General features: G+C 41.2%; 1 protein-coding gene across 2 annotated transcripts; it reads right to left on the bottom strand.

Moving 5' to 3' along the window:
• Nucleotides 1–675: 675 nt before the first annotated feature.
• On the bottom strand, nucleotides 676–6,304 carry LOC147433948 (protein trichome birefringence-like 14). 2 transcript variants are annotated; one of them, XM_086490566.1, is made up of 5 exons: nucleotides 5,125–6,292; nucleotides 4,076–4,141; nucleotides 2,924–2,983; nucleotides 2,499–2,697; nucleotides 676–2,055 (listed from the first exon to the last, which is right to left on the bottom strand). In XM_086490566.1, the coding sequence occupies exons 1-5, from the start codon at nucleotides 5,270–5,272 to the stop codon at nucleotides 1,185–1,187; spliced, it is 1,344 nt and encodes a 447-aa protein (XP_086346692.1). In that variant the 5' UTR covers nucleotides 5,273–6,292; the 3' UTR covers nucleotides 676–1,184. The 2 variants fall into 2 exon arrangements, with proteins under 2 accessions (XP_086346692.1, XP_086346693.1); XM_086490567.1 differs by lacking the exon at nucleotides 4,076–4,141 and having other exon boundaries at nucleotides 5,125–6,304.
• Nucleotides 6,305–24,966: the final 18,662 nt, after the last annotated feature.

Below are 24,966 nucleotides of genomic sequence, written 5' to 3'. Positions count from 1 at the left end.
GGTATTAGGTCGTGTAGAGTCTGTCTATGGTGGGATTCCTACACCACTAATTTTTGTTTTTGACATGACCAATTTTTAAGATATAGGAATTACCAATTTGGCGTTCACTCAATAAGGATTACGCTTCTAATAGAAAACATATGACAAAACATGTATTAAAATACTCACTCACAAAGCCATAAAAATCATACTGGTGTACAATGTTCATAGAAGCATTGTCTAATACTAACTCACAAAGCCTTACAGTCCTACTAGCACAATGTTCATAGCTATACTTAATACAAACTCATAAAGCCTTTAAAACTCTTGTTGGAGTAAAAATGTTCACAAATCATTTTTTATTCTTATATAGGTTTCTTGAAAACCTAAAAGCAATCCATAAAAACCCTACTGGAGTAGAATGTTCATAGAAGCGTTGTCTAGTACTAGCTCACAAAGCCTTAAAACTCCTATACCGGTACAATGTTCATAGAAACATTGCTTAATACGAGCGCACAAAGCTTCAAAACTCCTTTTGGAACTAAGACCAGGAATATTTGTTGAAACTTTAGGAGTTGGAAACACAACCATAACAGCCTACATTATGGTTCAGCATTTTCTCATGAACCATGCATAACAGTGAGCAAACACCAATGTTAAGCAAAACAAACAAAACTTTACCTCATGAACTAAGACTCCGAAAATGTCAGTCGAGGGGTGATTATTGAGCTATTAAAGATGATTATTTCTCCCATCTCAAATACATACCCAAGTTTCTCTACAATCCAATGATCAAAGAAACTGGTTCTGAGGAGTATTGAATAAATCACTTAGTTTGCTGAAAGCTTAGATGGTCCACACCCAACCACCCCTTGAGCATGGAGATGGCTTGGTAGATTTCTTATTTACAGTGTCTGACAATCTATGGCGCCGCAATTACATACTCTGCAGAATCTCTCCTTTCAGGCCTTTACAGGGCCCCATTTGCATAAGGCAAAGGGCAACCCACCCTCAACATGTTTTAACATCTCAATAAAGAGGGGAGGGGTAAGGTAGCTTTGTGCGTTAAGTATTCACGCGTGACACATGGTTTGGTCGTTTGATTAAAGACTGGCATGCTTGAGATGAGTAGAAAGGGCCCACAACTGACTGAGAAGGCAGTTCTGCTCATCAAGGACAATCCTCAAATTCATCAGTTCACCTGCTCACACATTTTGCAATGTATTATGCAAAGGTATCTCTTCGTCGAAAAAGAGCTTGGCATAGAGGACTTCATTCCAAACATCGGGCACCCCCGGTAGGCACCAATGAAGGCAATCTTGTCCCTTCTGATTCGGCCGATACTTTGAAATATGGGCTTCATCTCTAAATAAGGAGATGTAGGTGACGTTTAGTAAATGCACTCTTGTGCCCATTAAAGCACCCTCTGCAATAGGGTCCCTTCCCATTTGACCTGTCACATTCTTCTCTTCAACCGGAACAAGGTTGTTATCACAGCGGCCGCCTGAATCCCATTCTCCTTCAAAAAAGTGCCTCGGAGCAAGAGACCTCATATAAATCTGGGCCCTTGTTTTGTTGTTCACAATCTGACCATCCAACCAAGACATTATCTTGGTAAGTGAGAAGTTGCGAGCATATCCAATGTCGCGAAATCGGCGCTCTTTGATAAGCTCTCCATTCACATGCATCACCCAATTGTTGCCATTAATCTTTCCTTTGTTCCAGTGGTGCCCTGTATTCAATACCAGAGCATCCATAATTCCAAGAAACTTTTGCACGAACATGGCAGGCCTATCAAGATGCATGGCATAAGAAGTGTGAGGGTCGGTTCTATTGATTGGTTGGATGTCACATAGGCTTGCTGACCAATAGTATATTATGGTAGTGTTGGTTTGCAAGAACCGATGAGCGACTCCGTCAGCTCGAACAGCTCCTGGTAGCTTCACAAGGCCATATGTTGCACTCACATCTTCTACCACGGCATCATCCTTCCCTCCCGTAAGCATGCACATCAGTGATTGGTACTGCTGTCGTCCAATGGAATCACCAACAAATGCGAGAACTTTGTCCCTCATCCTGCAGTGCAGGAAAACATGTATGCATTAGAGGCAGCTTGGGTAGCTACAAAAATGGTAAGAGCGAAAAGCCTTCACATAATAGATCCAATACAACATGTGTGTATCGCTATCTGGTATTGTGTTATATCTCTAGACATCAGGATGGGCACCTGTGCAGTGTCTGGCCAGCGTGAACCAGCACCTTAGGTTAGGGCAGTTTACAGTACTTCCTAACTGCCCTAACATAAGGGCCTGGTTCACACTGGCCAGACATTTCTGAGGCGTCCAGCCTTGTGTCTACGAACATAACAGATGGGCTGATTAATGGAGATCTGAATGCACTTGCTAACCAAGTGCTTTCCTCTTGTATGTGCGTGGTGCACCACCCACATGTAGGTATATCGAAAAAATGCGTGTGAGAGCACCAATGTGTAATCGTGTGTGTGCATTCATGTAAGTTACCTCGAGAAAAACTCTTGACTATTGAAGACCGGTAGATCACAAGCATGTGGCTGCCACCTATACGTCTCATAATCAAAATTGGGGCGGTCTGGCATCAATCTGCATGCCCACATCCCTGCTAGCCATCGCTTGCACTTGTTCCCAGCATAGAGAGGCCTTTTGTCACTCTTAACCCACTTTCCAACCGTGTAATCGCAACCTAGAGAAGGAGAAAAAAGCAAAAACTCAGATATAATCGATGCCAAGATTCACATTCACACATGTTTTAAAGAGAGCCCTTCCATTTTATACAGTACATTTGCCTTATAGGTCGAACTATCCTTCAGTAAAATCTATAGGTTAGAACACCACAACTAGCTTGTGCTGTAAGCCATACACAAACAAGGCCTACAGACGCAGTGCCATTATGGTCAATGAGAACTCACCTTTGTGAAGTCTTACCGAGCCTTTTTTTGCAACCAAAGTAGGAACAGCGTCCGATCGCTCTGTTAGAAGAGAAAACCAAATTAATTCATGCAAACCCTGAATATGGTCTCATAGATAAAAGGAACTGCATCAAATATATTGATGTGATTGCCCATTAAGAACATTAGTTTATGAAGGTGATTCAAAGGTTATAAGGTCTGATAATAATACTCATTCATCTGCATATACTCCTAGGACATTAATAAGACTTATTACAAGCAAACAGAGTAAAGTTAACTGGTTGTTTTCAAACATTATTCATCGACATTGTCAGAGAAACAATTTTATCTCACTTAGACGTGAGCTCAAACTTATGCTGGACGTAGCATCCAAGCACATGACAGGGCAGGCCCTCATACATAACATGAAGCTTATAGTAGGAAATGTGTAAACATCGGTCGACATTCAAACTGCCGAGAAAAAATCTCAAGATAAACTAACAAGGGATCCCATCGCATGAAATGCAAATTTGCACGTGTATTACATGCATAAAACATTTCCTCAGGCAATTAACATAAGATGGGTAAATGATGCTAGAATGTCACAGGAGGTCTCTCTTCAAATATCAGCGGAGTCTCATTTTCTCAGATTTGTTCTTCGTCTCTAGCTTGATGTGTAAAGTTGTCTCCATTTGAGAGAAACAACATTGTTATAATACAGATTTGTGCATAAGATATTTAGAGGGTGCTTTGCACTCTAAACACAAAGAAAACAAAGCAAATTTCAATGCTTCCCATGTAGGTCGACTAACTATGAAAGCTAATAAAACATACAAATATACGCCTATCTCACTTCTTCACTAAGGCTTGTTTTATAAGCCAAAAAGGTAAAAGAAAAGAACCTAGTGTACCACAAAACCAAGCCAAAGGTGATGTCTGCCTAAAGCCCGAGTGCCATAATGGCTTGGAGGGTCCACTATTAATAAGCACCTATATAACCTGCGTTCATAGTGTTGTTTTCCAACCCTCTTGTTAATGTATCTGTGTTAAATTCCTTAAATTTTCAAAGACAAAAAACCCCTCCGGCTGAACTCCCGTGGTATATTAACATTGATTATACAGTGGACCCCCAGAGCATTATGGTAAACAAGAATTTATCAAGTCTGAACTCACTTGTTTGGAGTCCCACGGACCCTGTTTCCGCAAGCGCATGGGGAGCAGCATCCGATCGCTCTTGCTCTGTTAAACACAAGAAAACCAGACTACTCATGGAAGCCCTGAACATGGTCTCATAGATGAAAGGAACTGCATCAAATACAATGATGTGATTTTTCGTATGAATTATAGTCAAGAACGTCGGTTTATGAATGTGATCCGATGCCTATGAGGTCTGTGCTAATACTACAGCTGCGCATACTCGCAGGCACGTTGTTAACAGGGCTTACAAGCAAACAGGGTAAAGTCTTGGTTGTTTTCAGACAGTACTCATTGGCATTGGACCAGAGAAATGATTTTATCTCACTTAAACATGAGCAAGACCTTCCAAGCACGACAGGCCCCTCATACATGCCATGAATCTGATAGGGATCATATCAACAGATCATGCATCAATCGAAACTTCAAAATGTCAAGAAAAAATCTCAAGATAAAACACAGGTTCCCATCAAATGGCATGCAAATTTGGAAATGTACTACATGCATAAAACACTTCTACTCAGAAAGTGGACAAAAGATGGGCGAATGATTCTCCATCAAAATGCTAGAATGCCACAGGAGTTGGTTTCTCAGCCAAAACTCAATTTCTCGGATTTGCTCCTTCACGTTTTCTAGCTAAATTTAGTCTTTCACATGATCTTCCTCACTTGTCCACGACAAACGTATACGCGGCGTGGATGACCTAGAGTGGTGATATCAGGGACTGGTGACAATGGTGCAACTAGAGTATTATGCAAATCGCCCAAACGACGTGAATAATTTTGACTGTCAACATTAACCTCCAAGCTGATTACCTATTAAGAGGTTTAACAATCCCCTCTTCAAGTCATGAGGTGCATAGGCATCTGAAGAAAGCAACTTGGATTCATGGGAAATAAAGGCTCCAAACACACAGAGCAATTACCAATGAGTGATTTTTTCTACAAGCATTACAGAGAGAGAGAGAGAGAGAGAGAGAGAGAGAGAGAGAGAGAGAGAGAGAGTGTGTGTGTGTGTTCAGGACTTACCAGATAAGGGTTCCATAAGCACTTGGTGTGTGCCATCGGAGGCGGCGGTCGTGCTGCAGAAGAAACTCAAGCTGATGGAAGAGGAGATGAAGGCGGCAATGAGGACGCATACTGTCACTACCATCCATATCAACAGCCTTCTCATCATGATCAATCTTCTGTTCCCTCAATTATGCTAAGTTGCAGCTCATGACCCTGGCGCATTCGTCTCAATATTGCGCAGACTGACTCAATTGTGCCTCAACTGCAAGCACCACTGACAAGAAATATTGTGCCACTGGCGATGATCGCAATTGATCGATTTCGATTTCAACCGATCTCGGTCGCAATTGGTTGTCTGTAAACACCTTCCCTCTCATACAAGGACGTGCTGCGGATGCTGCAGCTGCTCTCTCTCTCTCTCTCTCTCTCTCTCTCTCTCTCTCTCTCTTAATGCTTAGCTTAATCAGAGCCCAAAACTCGATTAATTACAAGGACTCGCTCTCTCTCTCTCTCTCTCTCTCTCTGTGTCTGTCGAAATGATTAGCTTAATCAAAGCCCAAAAAACGCAATTGAAGAGCAATACAGACTTATTATTCTTTTTCCAAAACAGAGAAAGCTATTTCCCCCGACTCCAATTTTGGGGGAAAATTTCATTCCTCACAGAGCCCAAAAAGGAATCAAATGACCAAAATCTGCTGGCCCATATGTCCAGAAAAATATACTATTAAAAAAAGTTAAAAAGCAAAACTTAAGAAATGCCGTGATATTTTAATTATTGCTGAAATATATAAATGTTTTTCTCTCTCTACGCGTTTTTTATGATTGTCGTAATTTAAGAAAGCAAAGCACTGTTTGTGAGTTGCAACGTAATGAGTTGCTTCTCTGCGCGAAAATGTCTGGCGTGAAAGAGAACCACGAAAATGTAGGCCTAGTCACGGCCTACGGGCTGCTGCTAGAGAGAGAGACTTGGTTCTAGAGAGAGACAATCGAAAGTGCGCTGAAGAGAGAGAATCATGTGCTCAAGTGAGAGAATGGTGGGTTGAAGAGAGAGAAGTTATTAGTGAGGGGTTGCAGAGTGACCAGACCGAGAGAGAGAGAGAGAGAGAGAAAGCTTGAAAGTTGGGGCCGATGAAGCACTGGAGGAGAGGGAGAGAGAGAGAGAGTGTGTGTGATGGCGATCATGCGCTCACTGCGCCCACAGTACTGGTGCATGGAGGACATGCGCGTGATGCTTTAGAGAGAGAGAGAGGAGAGAGAGCAGTTGAGAGCTTGACATGTACAAAGTGGTAGTTGCCGGCCCTTCCATTTACAATTGAAATTGAGTTGATGAGACACATTTTTCAAAAGCCTTACGCGTTCGTAAGGTACAGCCGCTCAGGCGTCGATGTCCAAACCCCTCTAAGCGGCCCGTCCCACTGTCCAGACTCCACAGCCAAGCACAAGGAGCACTAGAGGCTGGCCCTCGGGAGTAAGTGACACGACCATGGGAGGGTGGGATCTGCGGTGAGGGGATTACGAACCATAGGTTTGGGATGCGGGTACTCAAGATTACTTTTTGGAATCTTGGGAGGGTGGAATCTGCGGTGAGGGGATTACGAGCCGTAGATTTGGGATGCGGGTACCCAAGATTACAAAAAGTAATCTTGAGTACTCGCATTTCGAAAGTAATCTCAGGTATCCCCTTTTGCATCCGTGAAATTTGAACACGTGTCTTCATCGTTGTGAGGCACGTGTCCTAACCACTTCACCTTGTGCGTGCTTCAGAAGAATGTAGACCAAGGTTTACTTAAAACACGTGTGCAAGGTGGAAGCATCAATAGTAATCCGAGATTACTTTTGATGTCGCTGCCAAGATCTATGGTCCATAATCCCCTCACCGTACATCCCACCCTCCCATGCCCATATCACTTAGTCACAAGGCTAAGTTAGGCCTGTGATGATCGAATTTGAGTCCTCTAGGTGGATACCAACCTCATCACTATTGACACGCATCCCCTCAAAAAGGGGTCTAAGGCTCAAATTAGATTAAACAACATGGGCTTGATTTCCATTGTTGCATCACCAAGTAAATTAGGGACTAAAATGTAATGTACACTTGACATGCCCACATCGACATGTGACGCATATTAGCCTAGTGCCAATTCTTTCATGTGGGAATCATGATGTCTTGAGCTCACCCCATGCAATGTGAGGACTCTAAACTAGGGAGTCGATGACCTGGGGGCGTCATTTTCTCCCTTTGAACAATTGGATGGTCAAGCTCATCTAGCGATCTAGGATTGCTACTTGCCTCCGGACGTTGAGAGAGGAAAAAAAAAAGACCAGAATATTTAAGGAGCATTTAGAAGACGCAGTGGCCCTTCTTTCCCTCGTTTAATTCACAAGAGGTGGAGGCAAGAGCTTTTCTTCGAGGTCTCACCACACATTCTCACCTAACGGCGATCACTGATCTGGATAGGAAATTGGATACATCTCCTGAATAATTTGCTTCAAGCCTTCTTGGTCAAAGAAAAGAGTAACAAAAGGTGTTGATCCAATCTACCCCCATGCGAGAGTATTTTCCTCTTGTACGTATTTATTTACAGATTTCTTCAATGCTCAAAATGATTACAAACTATCCGTCCACACATAAAATAACCATCGCTCATAAAGAGCTCTTTGATAATAAAATATCCATAAACTTGCTATCTTTTTCGCATAGTCCATAAACCAAGTGTGCCTTTGTCACATTCAACTAAATAAATAAATGTTAATCGATTTCCATTACATACTGAATATAATTACAAGTCGAACAAGCACTTATAGGCTGATTTTTATTAGCAAGCTTGGTCGGATGATTATTTTTAAAATCTTTAATCTCACATAAAACTTTATTTGTAGAGTACATAGCGTGAGAAGTAATAGGAGGGTAGAATAAAGCTCAAAATATTTTCTAGTAAACTAGACAACCTCTATCTTAGGTACAAAGGTGAAGAAAACATCAAGAAGAAGAGAGTAGGGATTTCACTGACGTGATCACGAATTTCGTGTGAGTACGTTAATAACATGAGTAATTACACATGAAAAAGACGTGATTACGCTAATTATTAACGTGATTTTCATGGTAGCCTGCAGAATCTACTAGAGCCGGTAACCCCGACAGGCCTTTCCCAGTGAACCCATCGGGGAAATTTAAAAGCCCGACGGGCCCATCGAGAAAATGAAAAGGCCCGACGAGCTAAATTGTATATAGCAAAACCTCTACTACCTTTGGCATTTTGACTTGGCAAATCCGTGGGGAGTATATCCGAACGTTGGGTACAATTATCTCCTTGTGAATTGACCTAAGGTTACAAAGTCACGTCCTTTTTCTTGGCCGAACGTGATTCTTAATACAGTAACTACTTCTAAAAAAATCTAAATCCTTCACCAAAGACAAAGATACGATGCCAAAACAATTGAATTTTTGGAGAGACTTGATCATTGCGACGAAGCCACTAGTCCATGAAAAGACTGAAGTTGGTTTTAGAAGATGAGCATATTTAAATAATGAGTTGATAGTCAAGGGTTGGATGCCCTATACTAGTGTACTAGGTATATAAAGATCCTTGAAATCTTGCATTTTACACCATCATAGGTTTGAACTGATAAATTAATCAAGACCTCAACAATGTATTTGCCACTTTTAATTGCACCAGAACCGTCAACCGCTTTTGTGAACCTTACTCCCCTTCTTGGACAAACCAGCGTCACATTGATCAATGGTCTTCGTTGAACATTAGACCAACCGTCGTTGAAAATTGTGCATCTTGAAAGCGATATATTCCCAAGAATTATTTTGGAAACACGCTCTTTGACTTCGATGTAACATTTGTCCAAGAGATCATTTCGTATCGTGTGATATGAGGGGCTGAAAATCTTGGGGCAAACTCACCGATTTTCTTCCATGTATGTTTTCAATGATTACTATCTACCATGACTAAAGCACTCCCATTGAAAAACATTGCTTTGGCGAGTGTACTTTGAGCTTCTTCTCGCGACTGCATTCGAAAGCTTGGTTGCAATGATTTTTGACGAATTTGCCCAAGTCCACCCTCATTGTGACGCTTAAAAGGAACACTACTTGGCATTTCCTCTCCTTGCGCAAGTTGTTCTATAGGGTTGGTTGGTGTCATAACATGATTATCATGATTGATATTTAAGTCTGTCTGCTCTTGACATGCATCCATATCAGATTTATGTACCCGCCGTCTCTTGCCACCTTTCTTGGCGAACTCTTCTCTCAAACGCTTTGCAATCGCAGGCGCTTGAGGATGATTGCATGTGTGATAATTCTTTATAAGGCTACCCAAAAAATTGGTCCTAATACGTGGGGTCCCGTCTGATTTTGTGGTGAAACAAAATTTATATTGCCACTCCATATATCGACCGCATATGTTGTGAGCAAACTCCCACTCTTTGCCAAGGACTTTTTTTTTCTTTGCCTTCTTTGTACCACTTGTGCCGACATTGCTCTATTGCTTAAATTTAATGCTGAAGGCATAAGAACTAGATATTCACTTATAAAAACAATTTTTCACTTTCTAATATATATTTGGAAAACCTTCATCAAGAAAGCAATCAAATTTACACATTGTGCGATTTGCAATGCACTTTTGTCAATCCACATATCGAGCACATAATCTTGTGAGCAAATATACACATTACAATGCATTCTTTACCTGACATCATGCATACAACAACGCTTTGAATTTGCCAATGAAATTATAAATATGAAAATTAGTTATACACCCTCTACGATTTGTTGACAATAAGACACATCTAAAAACTTCACATTGTTCGTATATATAGAGGTTTCGGGTTTTTAAATTTGCTCAACTATTTTCACATGCTACAAAGAATAATCAACTTATACATTGAAACGATGATAATCATTTGCAAAACACAAACAAAAGCAATAATATCTATGATTGGCCATCTCATGCACTAACAAAATCTTTTATAATACACAATGCACTCCCTATCTAAACCAATGTATACACCAATACTATGAAACTTCAATACAATTACACAATTGAGGACTACTTTTATCCAATCAAAGATTGTAGTCCCCTTATGCATCCAATTCAATATATAAAAGCTATTTTTACCCAATTAAAGATTATAGCTCTCATATTGTGTAGTGACAATGAATTAAAGAAATCGATGTTGAACATGTTTTTCAAGTAGTCATGGAAAATGCAAAGAATTGTAAAAGTGCTAGCAAAATTATTTAAAAAAAGTAATTTCCACATATTTTTGCCAATGTTTGCAATACACACAATCTAAACTTGGTGCTAAAAGATTGGTATACTAGTGAAGAAACCACATGGTTTGCCAAAATAGTTGACATAGCACGACAAGTTGTGAAGTTCATCTTGAAACGCCAAAGAGTGCTCGATTTGTACAGGATGTGCATGTCAGTTATTTAAAAATTACCTATTGAAACTCGATTTTACATCCACTTTTATAAATTGAAATCGCTCCTACGCAATAAGTACGTTATGCTTGACACTTTCAATTGCACGGCTTTTGACGAATGGCAGTTTGAGCAGACCGAAAAAGTGAAAGAGAAAATTACTTGTTTACGTGGATCCATAAACAAGACTGCTTGATGGCAAAGTGTGGATGACCTGGTGGTCAGTCCAACAAAGTTTGAAAAATCTTGAGGGGTTAAAAGAGTTCGTAGTAGAGAAAGAGTAGTGAATACTATTCTATGCAAAACAACAAAGAATTTTGTATAAGTACAGTCATGCAAGGTAAAAGAGCGCTCATAGTCCACTCCATAGTGTGGATTACATGCTTAATCCACAGTATTGGAATTTAGATCTGAAGTCAAATACAGAGGTGGTCAACGATTTCTATTACGTAGTCAATACGTTCTACTCCAATGTTCAAGATCGGATTGATTGTATTAGAGAAATGAGTGCATTCAAACTCAAAGAGGGACCTTTTGCAAATGATTTTGTACAGTCAAGGGCAAAAGAGAAACCTGCATGGAAGTGGTGGATAATGAATGGTGGGGAACGTTACTCGACCCTACGTCCTCTTGCAATGAAAGTTTTGACACAATGTGTAGCAAATTCAAGCTTAGAGAGAAACTGGAGTGTGTACAAGTATGTTCATAGCACTATTCAAAACAGATTATTGGCAAACAGAGCAAAAAAATTTAATTTATATTTTTTTGCAATGAAAAGATATTGCATCAGAAAGAAATGCCTAGCTAGGTGTATGATTGTCAAATGAAGATGAAGGTGAGTTCAATGTTGGTGTATCTCAATGCACTGTAGACAAAATCGAAGAGAACCTTACAAATAGATGTGAAAGATTAGATACAGGAAAATCAACAATACTCAGACTCAAAACAAGACAATAACTATACAAATTCAACATAGTTTGAGCAAAGAATCAAGATTGCAATTGTGAAATTCAAGAGCATGTATTCAACGTGTTTTGATTATATACAATGCTTCTTGAAAGCAAAATAACAATATCTAATGTTATCAATTGTTGTGTTCTGTGTGTGCTTCTTCATCACTAAGTAGATTTCTAATAGTGATAGGGTGTCTTGGCGAGCTTGCTTGAATTTATACTCTTTTGCTATTTTGAACATATGATATACCCCTTGTGAAATCTCTTGAGAGATTCCACATTGGCTATTGTACTGCATTAATCAACTTAAGCACACTAGATGATAATAATGGCCACATGCCAATGTAGAGTATCCACTCCATCTATCAAAATTCTTATAGCTTATTGGGCACTGAGAAGATAAAGATGCATCTAACTGTGAAGCAAAAACTATCTCTGGATGCAAAACAAGGTGATTGATGTGTGTCCCTTGTATAGGTGGAGGATTCACTCATTGTGTTAAATTTTGAACCTCCTAGCTTAAGCAATGAATACTTTTTTCCATTCGGGCCTGGGACGCTTGAGGTGTTTGGGTTACTTCAAGCAGCTATGTTATTTTTACATTTTTCTCTGCCAGTTGTATCGTCAAAATATCTTTCTTGTTTTTTAAATTTAGGTCGGCATCTTCAACTATCAGTGCCAGCTTCTCTCGTGTGAATGTGACACAAATCTCTCTTATATTATGGGTGGCCATAGTTGTCTCCTTTGACAAAAGGTCTACTGAGATCGTTGCTGGACAAAATGTACATATAACATGTTTGCAAAATATAGCGCACAATCTACATTGTGTAATGGATGGCCAAAAACCTCCAAATAGATTCCCTCAGGGTTATCTTTGATTTCTTGGTGCAAGCACTTCGAAACTTTCTAGCATCCTTTCCTTATTTTTGTGTCTTCACATGGCCATTTAAAAAATAAATAAATCCTTTGTCACTTCTTTTTGGATGTCTTTCCATTATGCGTGGTTTGGATTTGCCCATTTCGATAGTCAACGAGCTGTGCATGTCGCTTATTATGCCAACATATCGTGCGCTAGAGATTTCATGCGTTAAAAAGCATTAACAACCAATTGATGTTGATCTAGTGGCACCGTTTTTTGTGTACCACATGCATGCTCTTCATAAGCCATGGTATCTTAGAACATTAATTGCCACATAGACAAATATTAAATATTTTTGACAAACATTTACACTCTCGATTCAGTACTCTCAAAGATATGCAATTGACTAGATCCAAATATACTTCAAGTGATGTGAACCACAACATCACGATCAATTATAGACTTGAATTCAAATAAAATACCCAAATGGCAAGTCAATAGCAATTTACAAAATACTCAAGCCGGATAAAAAGATGACGTAAGTTCAATGATTAGGGTTTGTCTTTAAATGCTCTTTAAAGAATAGCATTATGCTTAATTTCATCCAGGTGACCGACCACGTTTTGCTGAATTGCTCTCATAGCATCTTGGTTGGGGTGGTAAAATACTTCTTCTGGGTAGTACATTTTTCTAGCTGCACTCCAAAAGTCTATTAACATATCGTATATAAAACCTAATGCATAAATGCTGGTAGCTTTTGAGAATGCATCTGAGCACTATGGATCATATGTTTCCAAAGAATCCACGACCTCTTTGCGAACTCATGTTCCCCTATTTCCTTTGCCTCTAAAACTGTAAAGTCAGATTGAGTTGCAAGGTGCACCAAATTGTTTGATGCGTGCTTGACTGGGGTTCTAAGCATCATGTCCCAACGAATAATGCCAATACGGGGTTTATTTGCGCGAGTACCATCTAGCATTACATTGTAGGAATGTAAGTCGTTGTGCACTATACCAGCAGAGTGAGCAGCTGCAACGCCATCAATCAGAGCGTGTAAAATAGCTAGCATCTACTCAATCACTTCTTTGAGCCATGCAGTCTCTATCTCGAAAATTGTTGATAACTGGTGGCAAATTCCTCCAGCCGTACTGAAGCATGTGCATGTAGCATCTAAACTGTCCTTGCGCAAATGGCAAATTGCACATCATGTCTCCCAAGGTGCCCCCATTGTAGTATGAGAAAATTGTGCTCCAAGGGGCCTAGGTGGTAAAGCCAATGCATGTAACTTGAATGGAGGGGTGAAGTGTTTGCATGCCTTGCTCTGCCTTGAAGCTATCAAATTTCGCTTCTGCCCCTCACTTGTAGCATTTTCCTACATACATGATATGCTCTGGAAAGAAGGTAATGTTTTTAATAGTGTATAATGTGCATACACCAAAAGAGCCTGCTCCAATCCTAGCACCTTTTACCAGGGCTTCGTGAGGAATGCCGATCAATGTGCATACTTGGCATTCAATGATGTGCGCATGATTGTGTTAGTGCCATTGGCATCTAATCAACCACCCATGTGCCCTTGCGCATCTTGCACCATCTTGAGTTGCTTGGGTAAAGTGGACTGGTCTTGCGCTTTAACCCACTTCATCTTTATCTTTTGCTCCTCCCATTGTTTATCCCACAACTCTATTTTTGCCATATTGCAAGTAAAAGAAAAATCTCTGCAACATACTTTCATATCGCCAAGCACCGTCCTGATCTTGGGGGGGGGGGGGGGGGGGGGGGTTGTCGAATTCTCTCATCCTTGTAGGCAGCAACAACTTGTACTGGCCTTCAGTACGCAATCTATGCTCTGTGTTCTCCCAAATAGTGCTAGTGAGATCTTTAATGAAGATGTCACTTTGCTATATTTGTGAATGCGACCATCTGCGCATGAGGATATTGCCAGTATACACTCCTTTCGAATAGCACGCATAATAATTTTCTTTTTCTCGAGCATCATTTTCACACTGGACAATAAAAACAACATATTAAATGAAGTTTCAGGGCGCACCGACACTCTCACACTAGTTTGGACAAACCCTAAAGACTTCAAAAAACCGTGTAAGATTAGAGTAATACATGTTGATAACCATTTTCACTTCAAAAAGTTGTGTTTGATCTTATAATATGTATTAAAAACAATTAACACATAAGGAACCCACCCATATCAAACAATATGGGTTAAAAATCCTAAACATTTCAAAAAATTGTGCTAGACAATAAGACGTGGGTTCACATTTTGCACGTTAACAAGGTCAAAATAAAAGACATGTGCATCGTATTTTCAGTTACAAGGTAAAGCACACAACTAAAATGATATAGTGGATCATTAACCCATTAAGTATTATGAAGCTAGAAAAATCGTGAAAATTTGGCGCAATCTAATTAAAAAATTCATAAATTGAATATAATGTCTCACATCCAAAAAGATTTTGGGACGATATCAAGGCAACACTCAAGATTTGTATGTATTGCCAATATCAATTAACAAAGTAATTCAAGGTTTTAAACTCACAAATATCTCATAAATTTTAGCCCATTTAAAAATATTAGTAGTGTATAATTTCCTGAAAAAACATTGTTATGAAATATTTAATGAAAGTGTGTATATAATTTTTTATATTGAGTTTATATAAGCTATTTGTAGACAAATAGAGAAACATGAAGAGTATGAATTTCAATGAAATATTGACCATTGTTTTGCAAAAGATGTTATTCATTGGGGTAGACAGTATTGAGGTTGTACAAAAGGGATATGTTCAAATTTTTATGACTACTATAAATGTATCATTTTAATAAAGCAACGATGATTGATTTCATGTATCATTTGAACAGAGCAACGATGATTGATAAAGAATTCAATACATAGTTGCTACATTATTAAATTTTCTTTTGAATATGATTAGATATGATAAATTTTGACAAATACACTTAAAAATAGCAATTACAGACAATACCAAAATTTGTATATGAAATACTCTTCACGGCCATGTCAATGACTAAGTATTTCATATACTTAATACTTAAAAAATATAATATATACATGCACATATAGATTATATGACGTTCATAAAGCCGGGTTAATGACCTAAACGCCACATTTATGCAAAAACAAATGCTTCTATCAAACGACACTCTATCGTCGCGTTATCGATCGAGTGCCGCTCGAATCTAAAGAGTAATAATAGTTTGCATACGAACATCATATAGCCGCATTACCGATCGATGCCATATGTTTTTTTTTGCAAGGGGAAGGGAAGTTGACTCACCATAAGGATACCAATATCGTCGCATTACCGATGTAGTATCCAAACATTGAGCCAAAACTTATCACAAGGACATCATATTTCCGACGTAACTAAGGTGATGCCCTCGTGGTAAGCACCGTTCAGTAGAACAGCTTACTCACACCCCCACATTGTGTGGTAAGGTACCTTATTATTGTCGTACAATACGACAAAAGGCACGCTACCACACAACGCACACACAACACAAACACTCGAGTTGTGTAGTACTCTGCTATACTATCGCACACTGCAACGTAGAGCACGCTCCCACATGACCCCCTCACTCCCTCTCTCCTCTCAACGTACCTGCGTAGGAGGTCTCTCTCTCTCTCTCTCTCTCTCTCTCTCTCTCTCTCTCTCTCTCTTCTGTGTGTGTGTGTGGAAGGCTCACAATATAACACCTCGCAAGCCTGGGTGGGTCCGTCTATATATTTAGTTAGAGGACCGTCAAGCTTTTATATTTTCTCGGTGGGCCCTCCGAGAAAATATAAAAGCCCGTTGGGCTTTTTGTGGGTTACCAGGTCGTCCTAAACTAGCTTATTTGTGATTATGTTAAGTGTGTGATTATGTTAAGTGTGTGATTATGTTAAGTGTGTGATTATGTTAATATGTCAATCACTCCTTGTGATCACATAAAATTTGACATAAATACATAAATATAAAATCCCTTAAAGAGAGGCATATGAAAATTTTAAATAACAACCCCAAGAGACCTTCATGATAATCGTATGTATAAATTGTCGCTATTAAGTCATCAGCTTCTTTTAAAGGAGGGTCCAACAAAGAAGGCAGATAGGGTTGTAGAAGGGATAAAGCTTGATGAAATTGAAGAAGATGTCGATACGCTTTTACGTCATAGGAAATATCCCAAGAGACCGCAAAGATCTATCATACAAGCCTACAATTGTCGAGCTTTTACTCAAGAGGGAGCCGAAATCCCCAATCGACAGCTAATTGCAAAGAAGAAGAGGAGAAATTTTGATTTAAGTTCGTAGAAAAGGGGGGTGGAGGAAGAAGAAGCATTCTAGAAGTTTTATTGTCGTAGGAATAATCCCAAAAGATCTCTCTAATGATGAGTCTCCAACATAGCTATTCATCATGGGAACCAATCCCAAGTGACCACAATTACAGCCCTCAAATTCTGTGTGTGTGTGTGTGTGTGTGTGTGCGCGCGTGCGCTACATTTGGGTTATTTTGTGAGCGCATTGGGTGCGGAAGCAGTGAGTAGTGCGTGCGAAGTGTGAGGGAGGAGAAGCAAGAGACATGTTGTGTAGGTGGAGATACTCACCACGATATAAGAGAGCCCCTTATTTTCTATCTAAGAAAGAATAAGGCGTGTGTATAGATGGTGGGCGTTTGGATGTCTTTGGCACATCCTGTTGGGATAAGAGGCACACCACCTTTACCTCAACAATCTCCCACTTGAAGGAAAATGTGTCGATAAGTGGTACTACTATCGGACCTAGTTGTATGGAAATGAGGTATAGGGAGGAATCTTGTCTCAACCTATACCCACTGGCTCTCTTGAAGTCGATGCATGTTGTTGTTTATGCTCTAGCGGTGTGCGAAAGCATATATACCTGCTAGAATCAATACGCATACCTTGCATGTATCCTCTAATGACGTGCATTGCTCCATGATGCATCATGCTAGTGTTAGTCATCGCACGATTGACAATTTTCAATTGGAAACGCTCCCAGTCTCGATACTAATAGATCGTACATGAGAGTCCCAAAGGCTGATGACAAACGAGTAATCTCTGCCATCATTTTTGTGGCAATTGCATCAACGCCATGTGCAATGACCTCTACCAATCAATTCGTAGTAGGTATCTCAATGCTCATTGTATCTTTGTAGCAGGGCTACAGTGTCACTGGCACAAGACAAGTAGTTAGTTGCAGCTGGGCTGGAGTTCACACTGGATGGACTCTCGCTGGGCAGTAACATGTAGCAAGTGGTACAAATGGTGGTCTAGTGGACACCGTGGCCAGATCACCACCACCTCAGTTTGGAGATAGGCTTAGCTCAATTGGGATATCTACAAGCCGTTGGTGGCTCTTTATGGATACATATTGGTTTCAGTCGTCGGAGAGATTATCATCATCTTCTTCTTATATAGTTTAGCGTCTTTGTCCAGTGTCTCGGGTCCATACACTACACATATGCACCATCCCCACACATATGAGCCTCGACACCCCATTGTACCTATGAATTCTTGGCTAGAGCTGGGTGTGATACCATGCCTACTTAGTACTCTTTACATCCACCTTGGATGGCTTAGTAGATAAATGGTACAATCAATTTGCAGAAAGCCACTTTATGACCTGGGCCACACTATGAAGGAAGTTTTGTGAAGCTTTCAGACCAGAGGACTTCTAACCTGATGCTCCAGCTGAATGAGACTTTTGTAGAACTCAAGACCGGAACCAAGTCTCTGGTCTCTAAGCTTCCTCAACAACCAGGTGAATTCATGGTTAAAAAATGCGTAAAGAAATCTCTTCCCAAAACGTCCCAGCAAAAACTCCAAGAGAGTCTCCGACCTGACACCACTCTGGAGGAGTTTGTCGCAACTACTCGGATAGAAGGAGCTAGGAAGCTGTTTATCGACTCTCCTCAGGTATAGACTGCTTCTGTACTCTTGGAAAGTCCACTTGATCCTTTAACTTCTTTATGCAAGGAATTAGAAGCCCTAAAGTTACAGCGAGCTCTTCAAGAGGAGAGGTCCTTCTCCATTAGACAGGAGAAGCCTCCACATCATGAGGCTTTGGAACAGATCAAGCGCAAGAAGCTAGAAGAGCTCAAGTCCCAGCAGGAGGCTAAGGCTATGGTTTGGTGTAGCTCATGCCACTCTCCAGGACACCCTCCGCATGCATTCCCCCTTCGGGTTTTTTGCCACTTATGTGAAAAGTCTAGACATGAGGACAAGGATTGCTACTACCTCAAGGGATTGTGACAAATACAACAAAGTCTTGGTCCTACTCTTCAACAAGGGCCACCACATGCATCCAACATGGTTTCCCACTATGGAAATCCAAACCACATGCCACCTTTGTTGATAGCCCCTCCTATGCAAGGTATGTAGAGTACTTTTCCCTCTCAGATCTTTTATCATGCCCATGCTTCCCTTGTCCCCTCAAAGCTTCTACGCCTCCAACTCCAACTCCATGCACCAGGAGCAAGGACCACCTCACCCATTGAATCAACCCATTTTATGCTACAAATGTAGAGACTATGGACATTACCAAAGCAAATGCCCTCTGCCAAAAGGTCCCCTCCCTGCTGTCATTGCCTCTTGAAGGTAAGGATCACTACAATAAGGATTGTCCCAAAATTTGTGCATCTACATCTTTGAACCCGAGTCAAAGCTAAAATGAATTTACCTTTCCCAAGATCGATCTGATAGCAATTAGCAATATCCCTCAGCCGCCATCGTTTGTCCATGTGGCTGTCTCTCAAAACAACTTGCAATTGGTAGAGGAGCCCACAGGTGTCCTCACTCGAGCCCAGAGGGCAGCTCTCGATCTCAACATTCCAAAAAGTTCCACTATTACACCCACTAATGGATCCCTCACTTCCAACTGACAAAAATATGTCACCTAGTGCAAAGTAAAGCTCCTCATCTCCGCTCTCAGATATTGATGAAGCTTTCTTGGAAACAGTAGCCAAGCTCCAGCAGATCAAGGTACCGAAAGAACCACTGTAGAAAAACAAAATCTTACAAAAGATATAATCTTGAAGAACACCTTCCAACAAGTGTCACTCTATGACATGATGCATCTAGATGCGAGTTTTAGAAGTGACACCCTTGCAGTTATTCAGTCACTTTACCCGAGAGCAGGTCCTAGTGGCGGGCACCTCCCAATGCAACCATCAGAGTCCTATATGATATCCTATCCCGCTGCTCCCCTCACTAATTATCAAAGCCCTCGTCTCACCGTGTCCATCTTGGGGTAACAATTCTCAGGAGTGATTGTGGATGGTGTCTCTGGCATCAACTTGATGCCTGAGTTCATCATGGTGGCCTTAGGCCTGCAGCCTACCCCGTCTTGCTCCCTTCACAATTACATTGGCCGGCCAGAGGGCAATCTACCATGTGGGCATAGTGGACAAGGTGCCTCCACTGGTACAAGAATTACCTTTAGCTTGGATTTTGTTGTTGTTCGTCTCCCACAAGTTGAAGGAGAATTTCCTCTACTCATGGATAGACCATGGCTATGACACACTAAAGCACTACATCATTGGTTAAATGACGCAATGTGGATGCATACTCCTGGATCCCCAATGAAACCCATTTGCCTTGAAGGCTGCATGGATCCCGTAGTGCAGTATAGTTCTTTGTCACTAGAAACCAACCCTGGATTGAAACAGCCTACTCCATTTGATGGGTCAGACGAAGATGTGATGGAGTGGTTGGAAGCTACCAAGTCTATGCCTTGTTAGGGAGTCTCTATTCAACATGTACCAATTTTTCTACAATACTCGATCCCAATGAGCCAATTGCACCAACAGCCAATGGAGAAGACCTACAGGAGTATCCAGACACCTCAACCTCCACCCCATCTGTGTCTGACTCTCCGGCCAAGCCATATTCATCCTCTGTGTATGTGTCCAATGCACTACCCTTCACGAAGTCTCTTCAAGGTGGCTTACAGTAAAAAGATGTTGATTTCAAAGTGGATGACACACCAACTCTTGCTGTCTTTCTACCCCTAGACGTGGCAACTTCTTCACCTACAATGCAATCTTCAGTAGTGGCCTCTCCAGACCCCATAAAGGGAGCAAACTTGGGCATTTTTTATACCCACCCGACTCTACTAGGCCAAATGCAGCACAAACGATCATATTTACTCTGGTCTAGGTCAAAAAACAAGATCAAAGTAGCCCCTTCTACAGGAACAAACTATGATTTTGCAAGAAATTGGTTTGTAAATACTCTATTTTTGTGCCTCCTCTTTCTTGGCTTCTTCACCCCTATTTACCCCTCTCTAGCCCCTCCCTCCCTCCCCCTCTTTCTATATTCACCACCTCTATTTACCACCTCTCGCCCCTACCTCCCTCTTTGAGTTCCTCACCCCCTCCCTCCCCACCCCCTCTTGCCCCTACCTACTCTCACTCGCCCCTACCCACCCCCTCTCTCCCCTACCCTCCTCACCCCCCTCCCTCCCCACCCCCTCTTTCCCCTACCTACTGTCACTCGCCCCTACCCACCCCTCTCGTCCCTACCCTCCCTCACTTGCCCTACCCACCCCCTCTCCCCCCTACCCTCCCCACTCATTCCTATCCAAACCCCCTCGCCCCTACCCAGCAGCCCTTGCCCTCCCTTCCCCTCTCGCCTCCTACCCTCCCCACTTGTCCCAATCCAAAACCCCTCGCCCCTACCCAACTACCCTTGCCCTCCCTTCCCCTCTTGCCCATGTTCACCCCCACCTTGACCCTCTCTAGCCCCTCTCCACCTCCTCCCCTCTTGTTCTCACCCTACGGCTTCGAGTTTGTAGTACCTTGGTCTAAATAGATTACAAGGTTAAAAGAGCTGCAATAATCAGAATTCGTGGTCAGAAGAGGTGATAGACTGCCCTTTCTTGTAGCACTGGGTGGTGATCAGCAAATGTTGGCAAAATTGAGGTTGTTTTGAATGCATACTCAGCCATTGTGTCGCACTGGTTTTGCACTGCTTTGAGTGTGTAGGATGGTGAGCTTCCAGTTCTTCCACCTTCAGTGCTTGGGCAGTAGCAATGTTCATAGCCCCAAAATTAGAGGATTTTTTGAACCCTTCTCAATTAGTATAGTAGCAGTTTCTTTTTGCAGTCCAGTATCCTATCTCACCGGGATGGTGAGTGCTCTTATGGCGGGCAACCTATAGTAGGGCTACAATGTCACTTGCATAGCACAAGCAGTTAGTGCAGTTGGGCTAGAGTTCACACTAGACGGTCTCATTGGGCAGTGACACGTCTAAAGTGGTACAAATGGTGGTCTAGTGGACACCGTGGCCAGATCACCACCACCTCAGTTTGGAGATAGGCTTAGTTCGATTGGGATATCTGTTAGTCGTTGGTGGCTCTTTAGGGATACATATGTGTGGTTGATTTTAGTTGTCAAGGAGATTATCATCATCTTCTTCTAGTATGGTTTAGCGTCTTTGTCTAGTGTCTTGGGTCCATACACTACATGGTGCACCATCCCCACACATCTGAGCCTCGACACCCCATTTTAACTATGAGTTCTTCGCTGGAGTTGAGTGTGCTACCATGCTAGAGTCTGTATGGGTTTCTTTGAGTTAGTTGAGTCCCATATGTTCAGGTTTCACTCATGAGTCTTGCTATTGTTGCTCTGTTCTTCATTGTCTTCTGTGTTTTCATTCTGTGGAGTGAGATCTCATGCACACTGCACTAAGGAGCACCCACTATAGAGAGCACAACACATTATCTCCGCTACAATCACCACCATAAATAGTTACATATGGATGTGTCAATCTTGACTACAAGGTAGTCATCACTTCCTCATCATCCATAGGGACCATATCCACATGTCTTGGAATTAGCATATCATCCTCTAGCATGAGCATGTCGAAGAACTCCATATCACTCATCTCCTTGGTATTAGGCATCTCTATACTAAGAGGATCAATCTATTGTGTCTCGCTAGAGCATTATTGTTCTAACTCTGCATCTACAGACATATTGTGCACATCATCTAGAGATCTGTCTTGTCTCTCACTAACATGTCTGCAACACAATCAAGACTATGCCATCTCGTACCTCAGATACATGCATGGGGTAAATCAAACCACTCCAAGATCCTCTCGCAAATGATTAGCGAACCGCAATCATATCTCAAAGGATTGTTCTCTAACCAATACTTGACATCCACCATCTCATAATTGTCTCACCAAGATCAAACTTTTTCTATCACACATGACAAATTGTGTATGATGCACCATTGGGAAATGACAAAAATACATCTCCTACACCCTCTAAGTCACACAGTGGACCATCAGAGAAAGCTGCACAAAACCAAGTCTCCCACTGATGTGCGTCAAACACCAAAAGCTAACCTTCTTACCGCAAGCTTGACCCGATGAATTTGTATAGCTACGGTGCTCCTAATGCAATGAAACTTACTACGTGGAATGTGCAGAGTATCCTCAACATCCCTATGTGCTCAAAAGTCATTTTTGACCCTTGGGAAAAATCACGCCTAAGATGAACATCATGTTTATTGCAAGCATAATATGTGGATTTCATGTAGCTACAATGCTCCAAATGCGACAAAACTTGCTACCTAGAATGTGCAAAGTATCCTCAGCATCCCCATGTGCTCAAAAGTCATTTTTTACACTTGGGAAAAATCACACTTTAGATAAACAACATATTTTGGGCAGGTCGGTTTCAGCCTCTAAAGCACTCTATAGCTTGCTTAGGATGTGCTCTATCTATTCCTATGGTCAAAAACCAATTTGGATGTGTGTATGGTGCGTAAGGGACAAGAATAGCTCCTAGAGGACACAACTAAAACCACAACTTCATCGCAACAAACTTACATAGAAAGAGATAGCTTTGACCTGCGAGCGCGTTGGTATGCTCGGATCACAAGACTGTACTGCAATGTACGCTCAATTTCATTATCCAAAAACTTATCAAACCCTTACAAAAGTTGGCTTTTATACCTCAGCCACAAGGTTTAAAATGTGCAATGTCCGGGTGCCCAAGACCTTTGAGGCTCCACAACTTACTGTATCTGCAACCTAGGCACACTAACTAACCTATTTTACAGTTTGGGGCTCTCATTGAGCTCGTAACACGTTACAATTATCAGAATGGCTGAATAAATTGAGAGATTATAATACATGGCCATTTTAATGTAAAAAACATGTAGCTCCAATCTTCACTGCTTCTCCGTATTTATCTTCGATGTGCATTCATAAGGCTTCAATCGTTAGCAGCTCTTGTAACTGACGGCATCTCAGTTAACATACCCCCTTCCGATTTTAGTGCCCGTCCTCGGGCACTATTGAGAAGTGTCCATGGAGGCTGTGGGGGTACTTATTAGCATGGAAATATTATTAAAGTACTGAAGGGATTATTTGCTGATGGATATGGAAATAAAAGGTAGAAAATACATGAGGATAGCAAGATGGAACATTGGTTTGCCTGTTGTAGTCCACTCAAGGTGCATAGGTGGAAGCAAAAAAGAGTGCCTAATGAATATGTCTAATGATGGGACATCCTATATGCATTCACAAAAATGCATTGTCAACAATATGATGTGCAAGAAGGATTTTTGAGGTTCTTCAGAAAGAAGGTGTAGCTATAAAATCATATGTCATGGCTTTACCAGTTGGCACCCTTTTAAGAAGGGTTTTCGTTGTCGAGGATATGTGTGCTCTCATCTTACTGTGCATTGTGTGTAAGTGTTGGACTCTACGTCACTCCACCTGATTATGTTAATAGACTTTGACTCTTTTTCTCATCTCATCGAGCATGAGTGACACAACCTAGATATGCTCGACTCTTCCAACTTGAACGTAAGCCTAATAATTACAGCACTTAGCACATAGTTTATTACAACTTGAAGCTTCATGACTAACACTTTTCTCATTTAGTGGCTCAATCGCCCGACTCTTACTATGCCAAAGAGTGTTTTTTGCACCCTTGCGACTTGAATTTTTACCTTAATACAAACATTTCGTCAGGTAAAAGTAAGCTCGAATCCTCAAAGAGAGGATTATTGAAGGACCAAGTTGGCATTGAGGGTTTCTTTTTCCATACATGTTTAATGTTGGAATCTGCAGCCTTGTTGGTTGGATTGTCCTTCTTTGACTTTGAAGACTCCATTGGTTGTTTGGCTGTCGATTTAGGCCTTTGTAAGGAGCCTTTGATGGTGTTGTAGGCCTCTGTTCACAATTGGCATTTGTCTATTGACTCTGAGCATTGGAAGACGTAGGAATCCAAATCTCTTGATGACCTTTCTAACTCCTTTCTTGACTTTGCTTAGCTCTAGGTCTTTTTGAGCTCTTGATATATTCATGTCGTTCTGTCTCAATTGCAGTTGGTATTTGGTTGACTGGTATCCAAATTTTTGTATAGTTTTTGTAGAACATTTGTGCAAGACGAAGATTCTCTGAAATCCATCTTTGTTTTGTATCCTCTTGAGAGTTGTGGTAGACATGAGTAGCGTTCAATGTAGTCATTTTGTACATTTGTTTCTTAGGTATCCTGGGATATTGTTGAGATTGATACCTTGTGGGCCTGCTTTATTGGGAGGGTTTTGATTTCACTTTGTATGCCCTGA

Source organism: Adiantum capillus-veneris, chromosome 19 (genome assembly GCF_014529385.1).
Source record: "Adiantum capillus-veneris isolate H3 chromosome 19, ASM1452938v2, whole genome shotgun sequence".
Taxonomy (NCBI): Eukaryota; Viridiplantae; Streptophyta; class Polypodiopsida; order Polypodiales; family Pteridaceae; genus Adiantum; species Adiantum capillus-veneris.
This window is presented reverse-complemented; position numbering and strand designations above follow the sequence as displayed.

What these genes read in the sequence shown, in the direction of transcription:
- LOC147433948 (XM_086490566.1), bottom strand. Translation starts at nt 5,272, where the DNA reads ATGATGAGAAGGCTGTTGATATGGATGGTAGTGACAGTATGCGTCCTC. An exon ending in GTCCGTGGGACTCCAAACAA is followed by an intron (nt 2,984 to 4,075) that starts GTGAGTTCAGAC and finishes CTCTTCTAACAG; the next exon opens with AGCGATCGGACGCTGTTCCT. An exon ending in AGTCAAGAGTTTTTCTCGAG is followed by an intron (nt 2,056 to 2,498) that starts GTAACTTACATG and finishes CCTGCACTGCAG; the next exon opens with GATGAGGGACAAAGTTCTCG.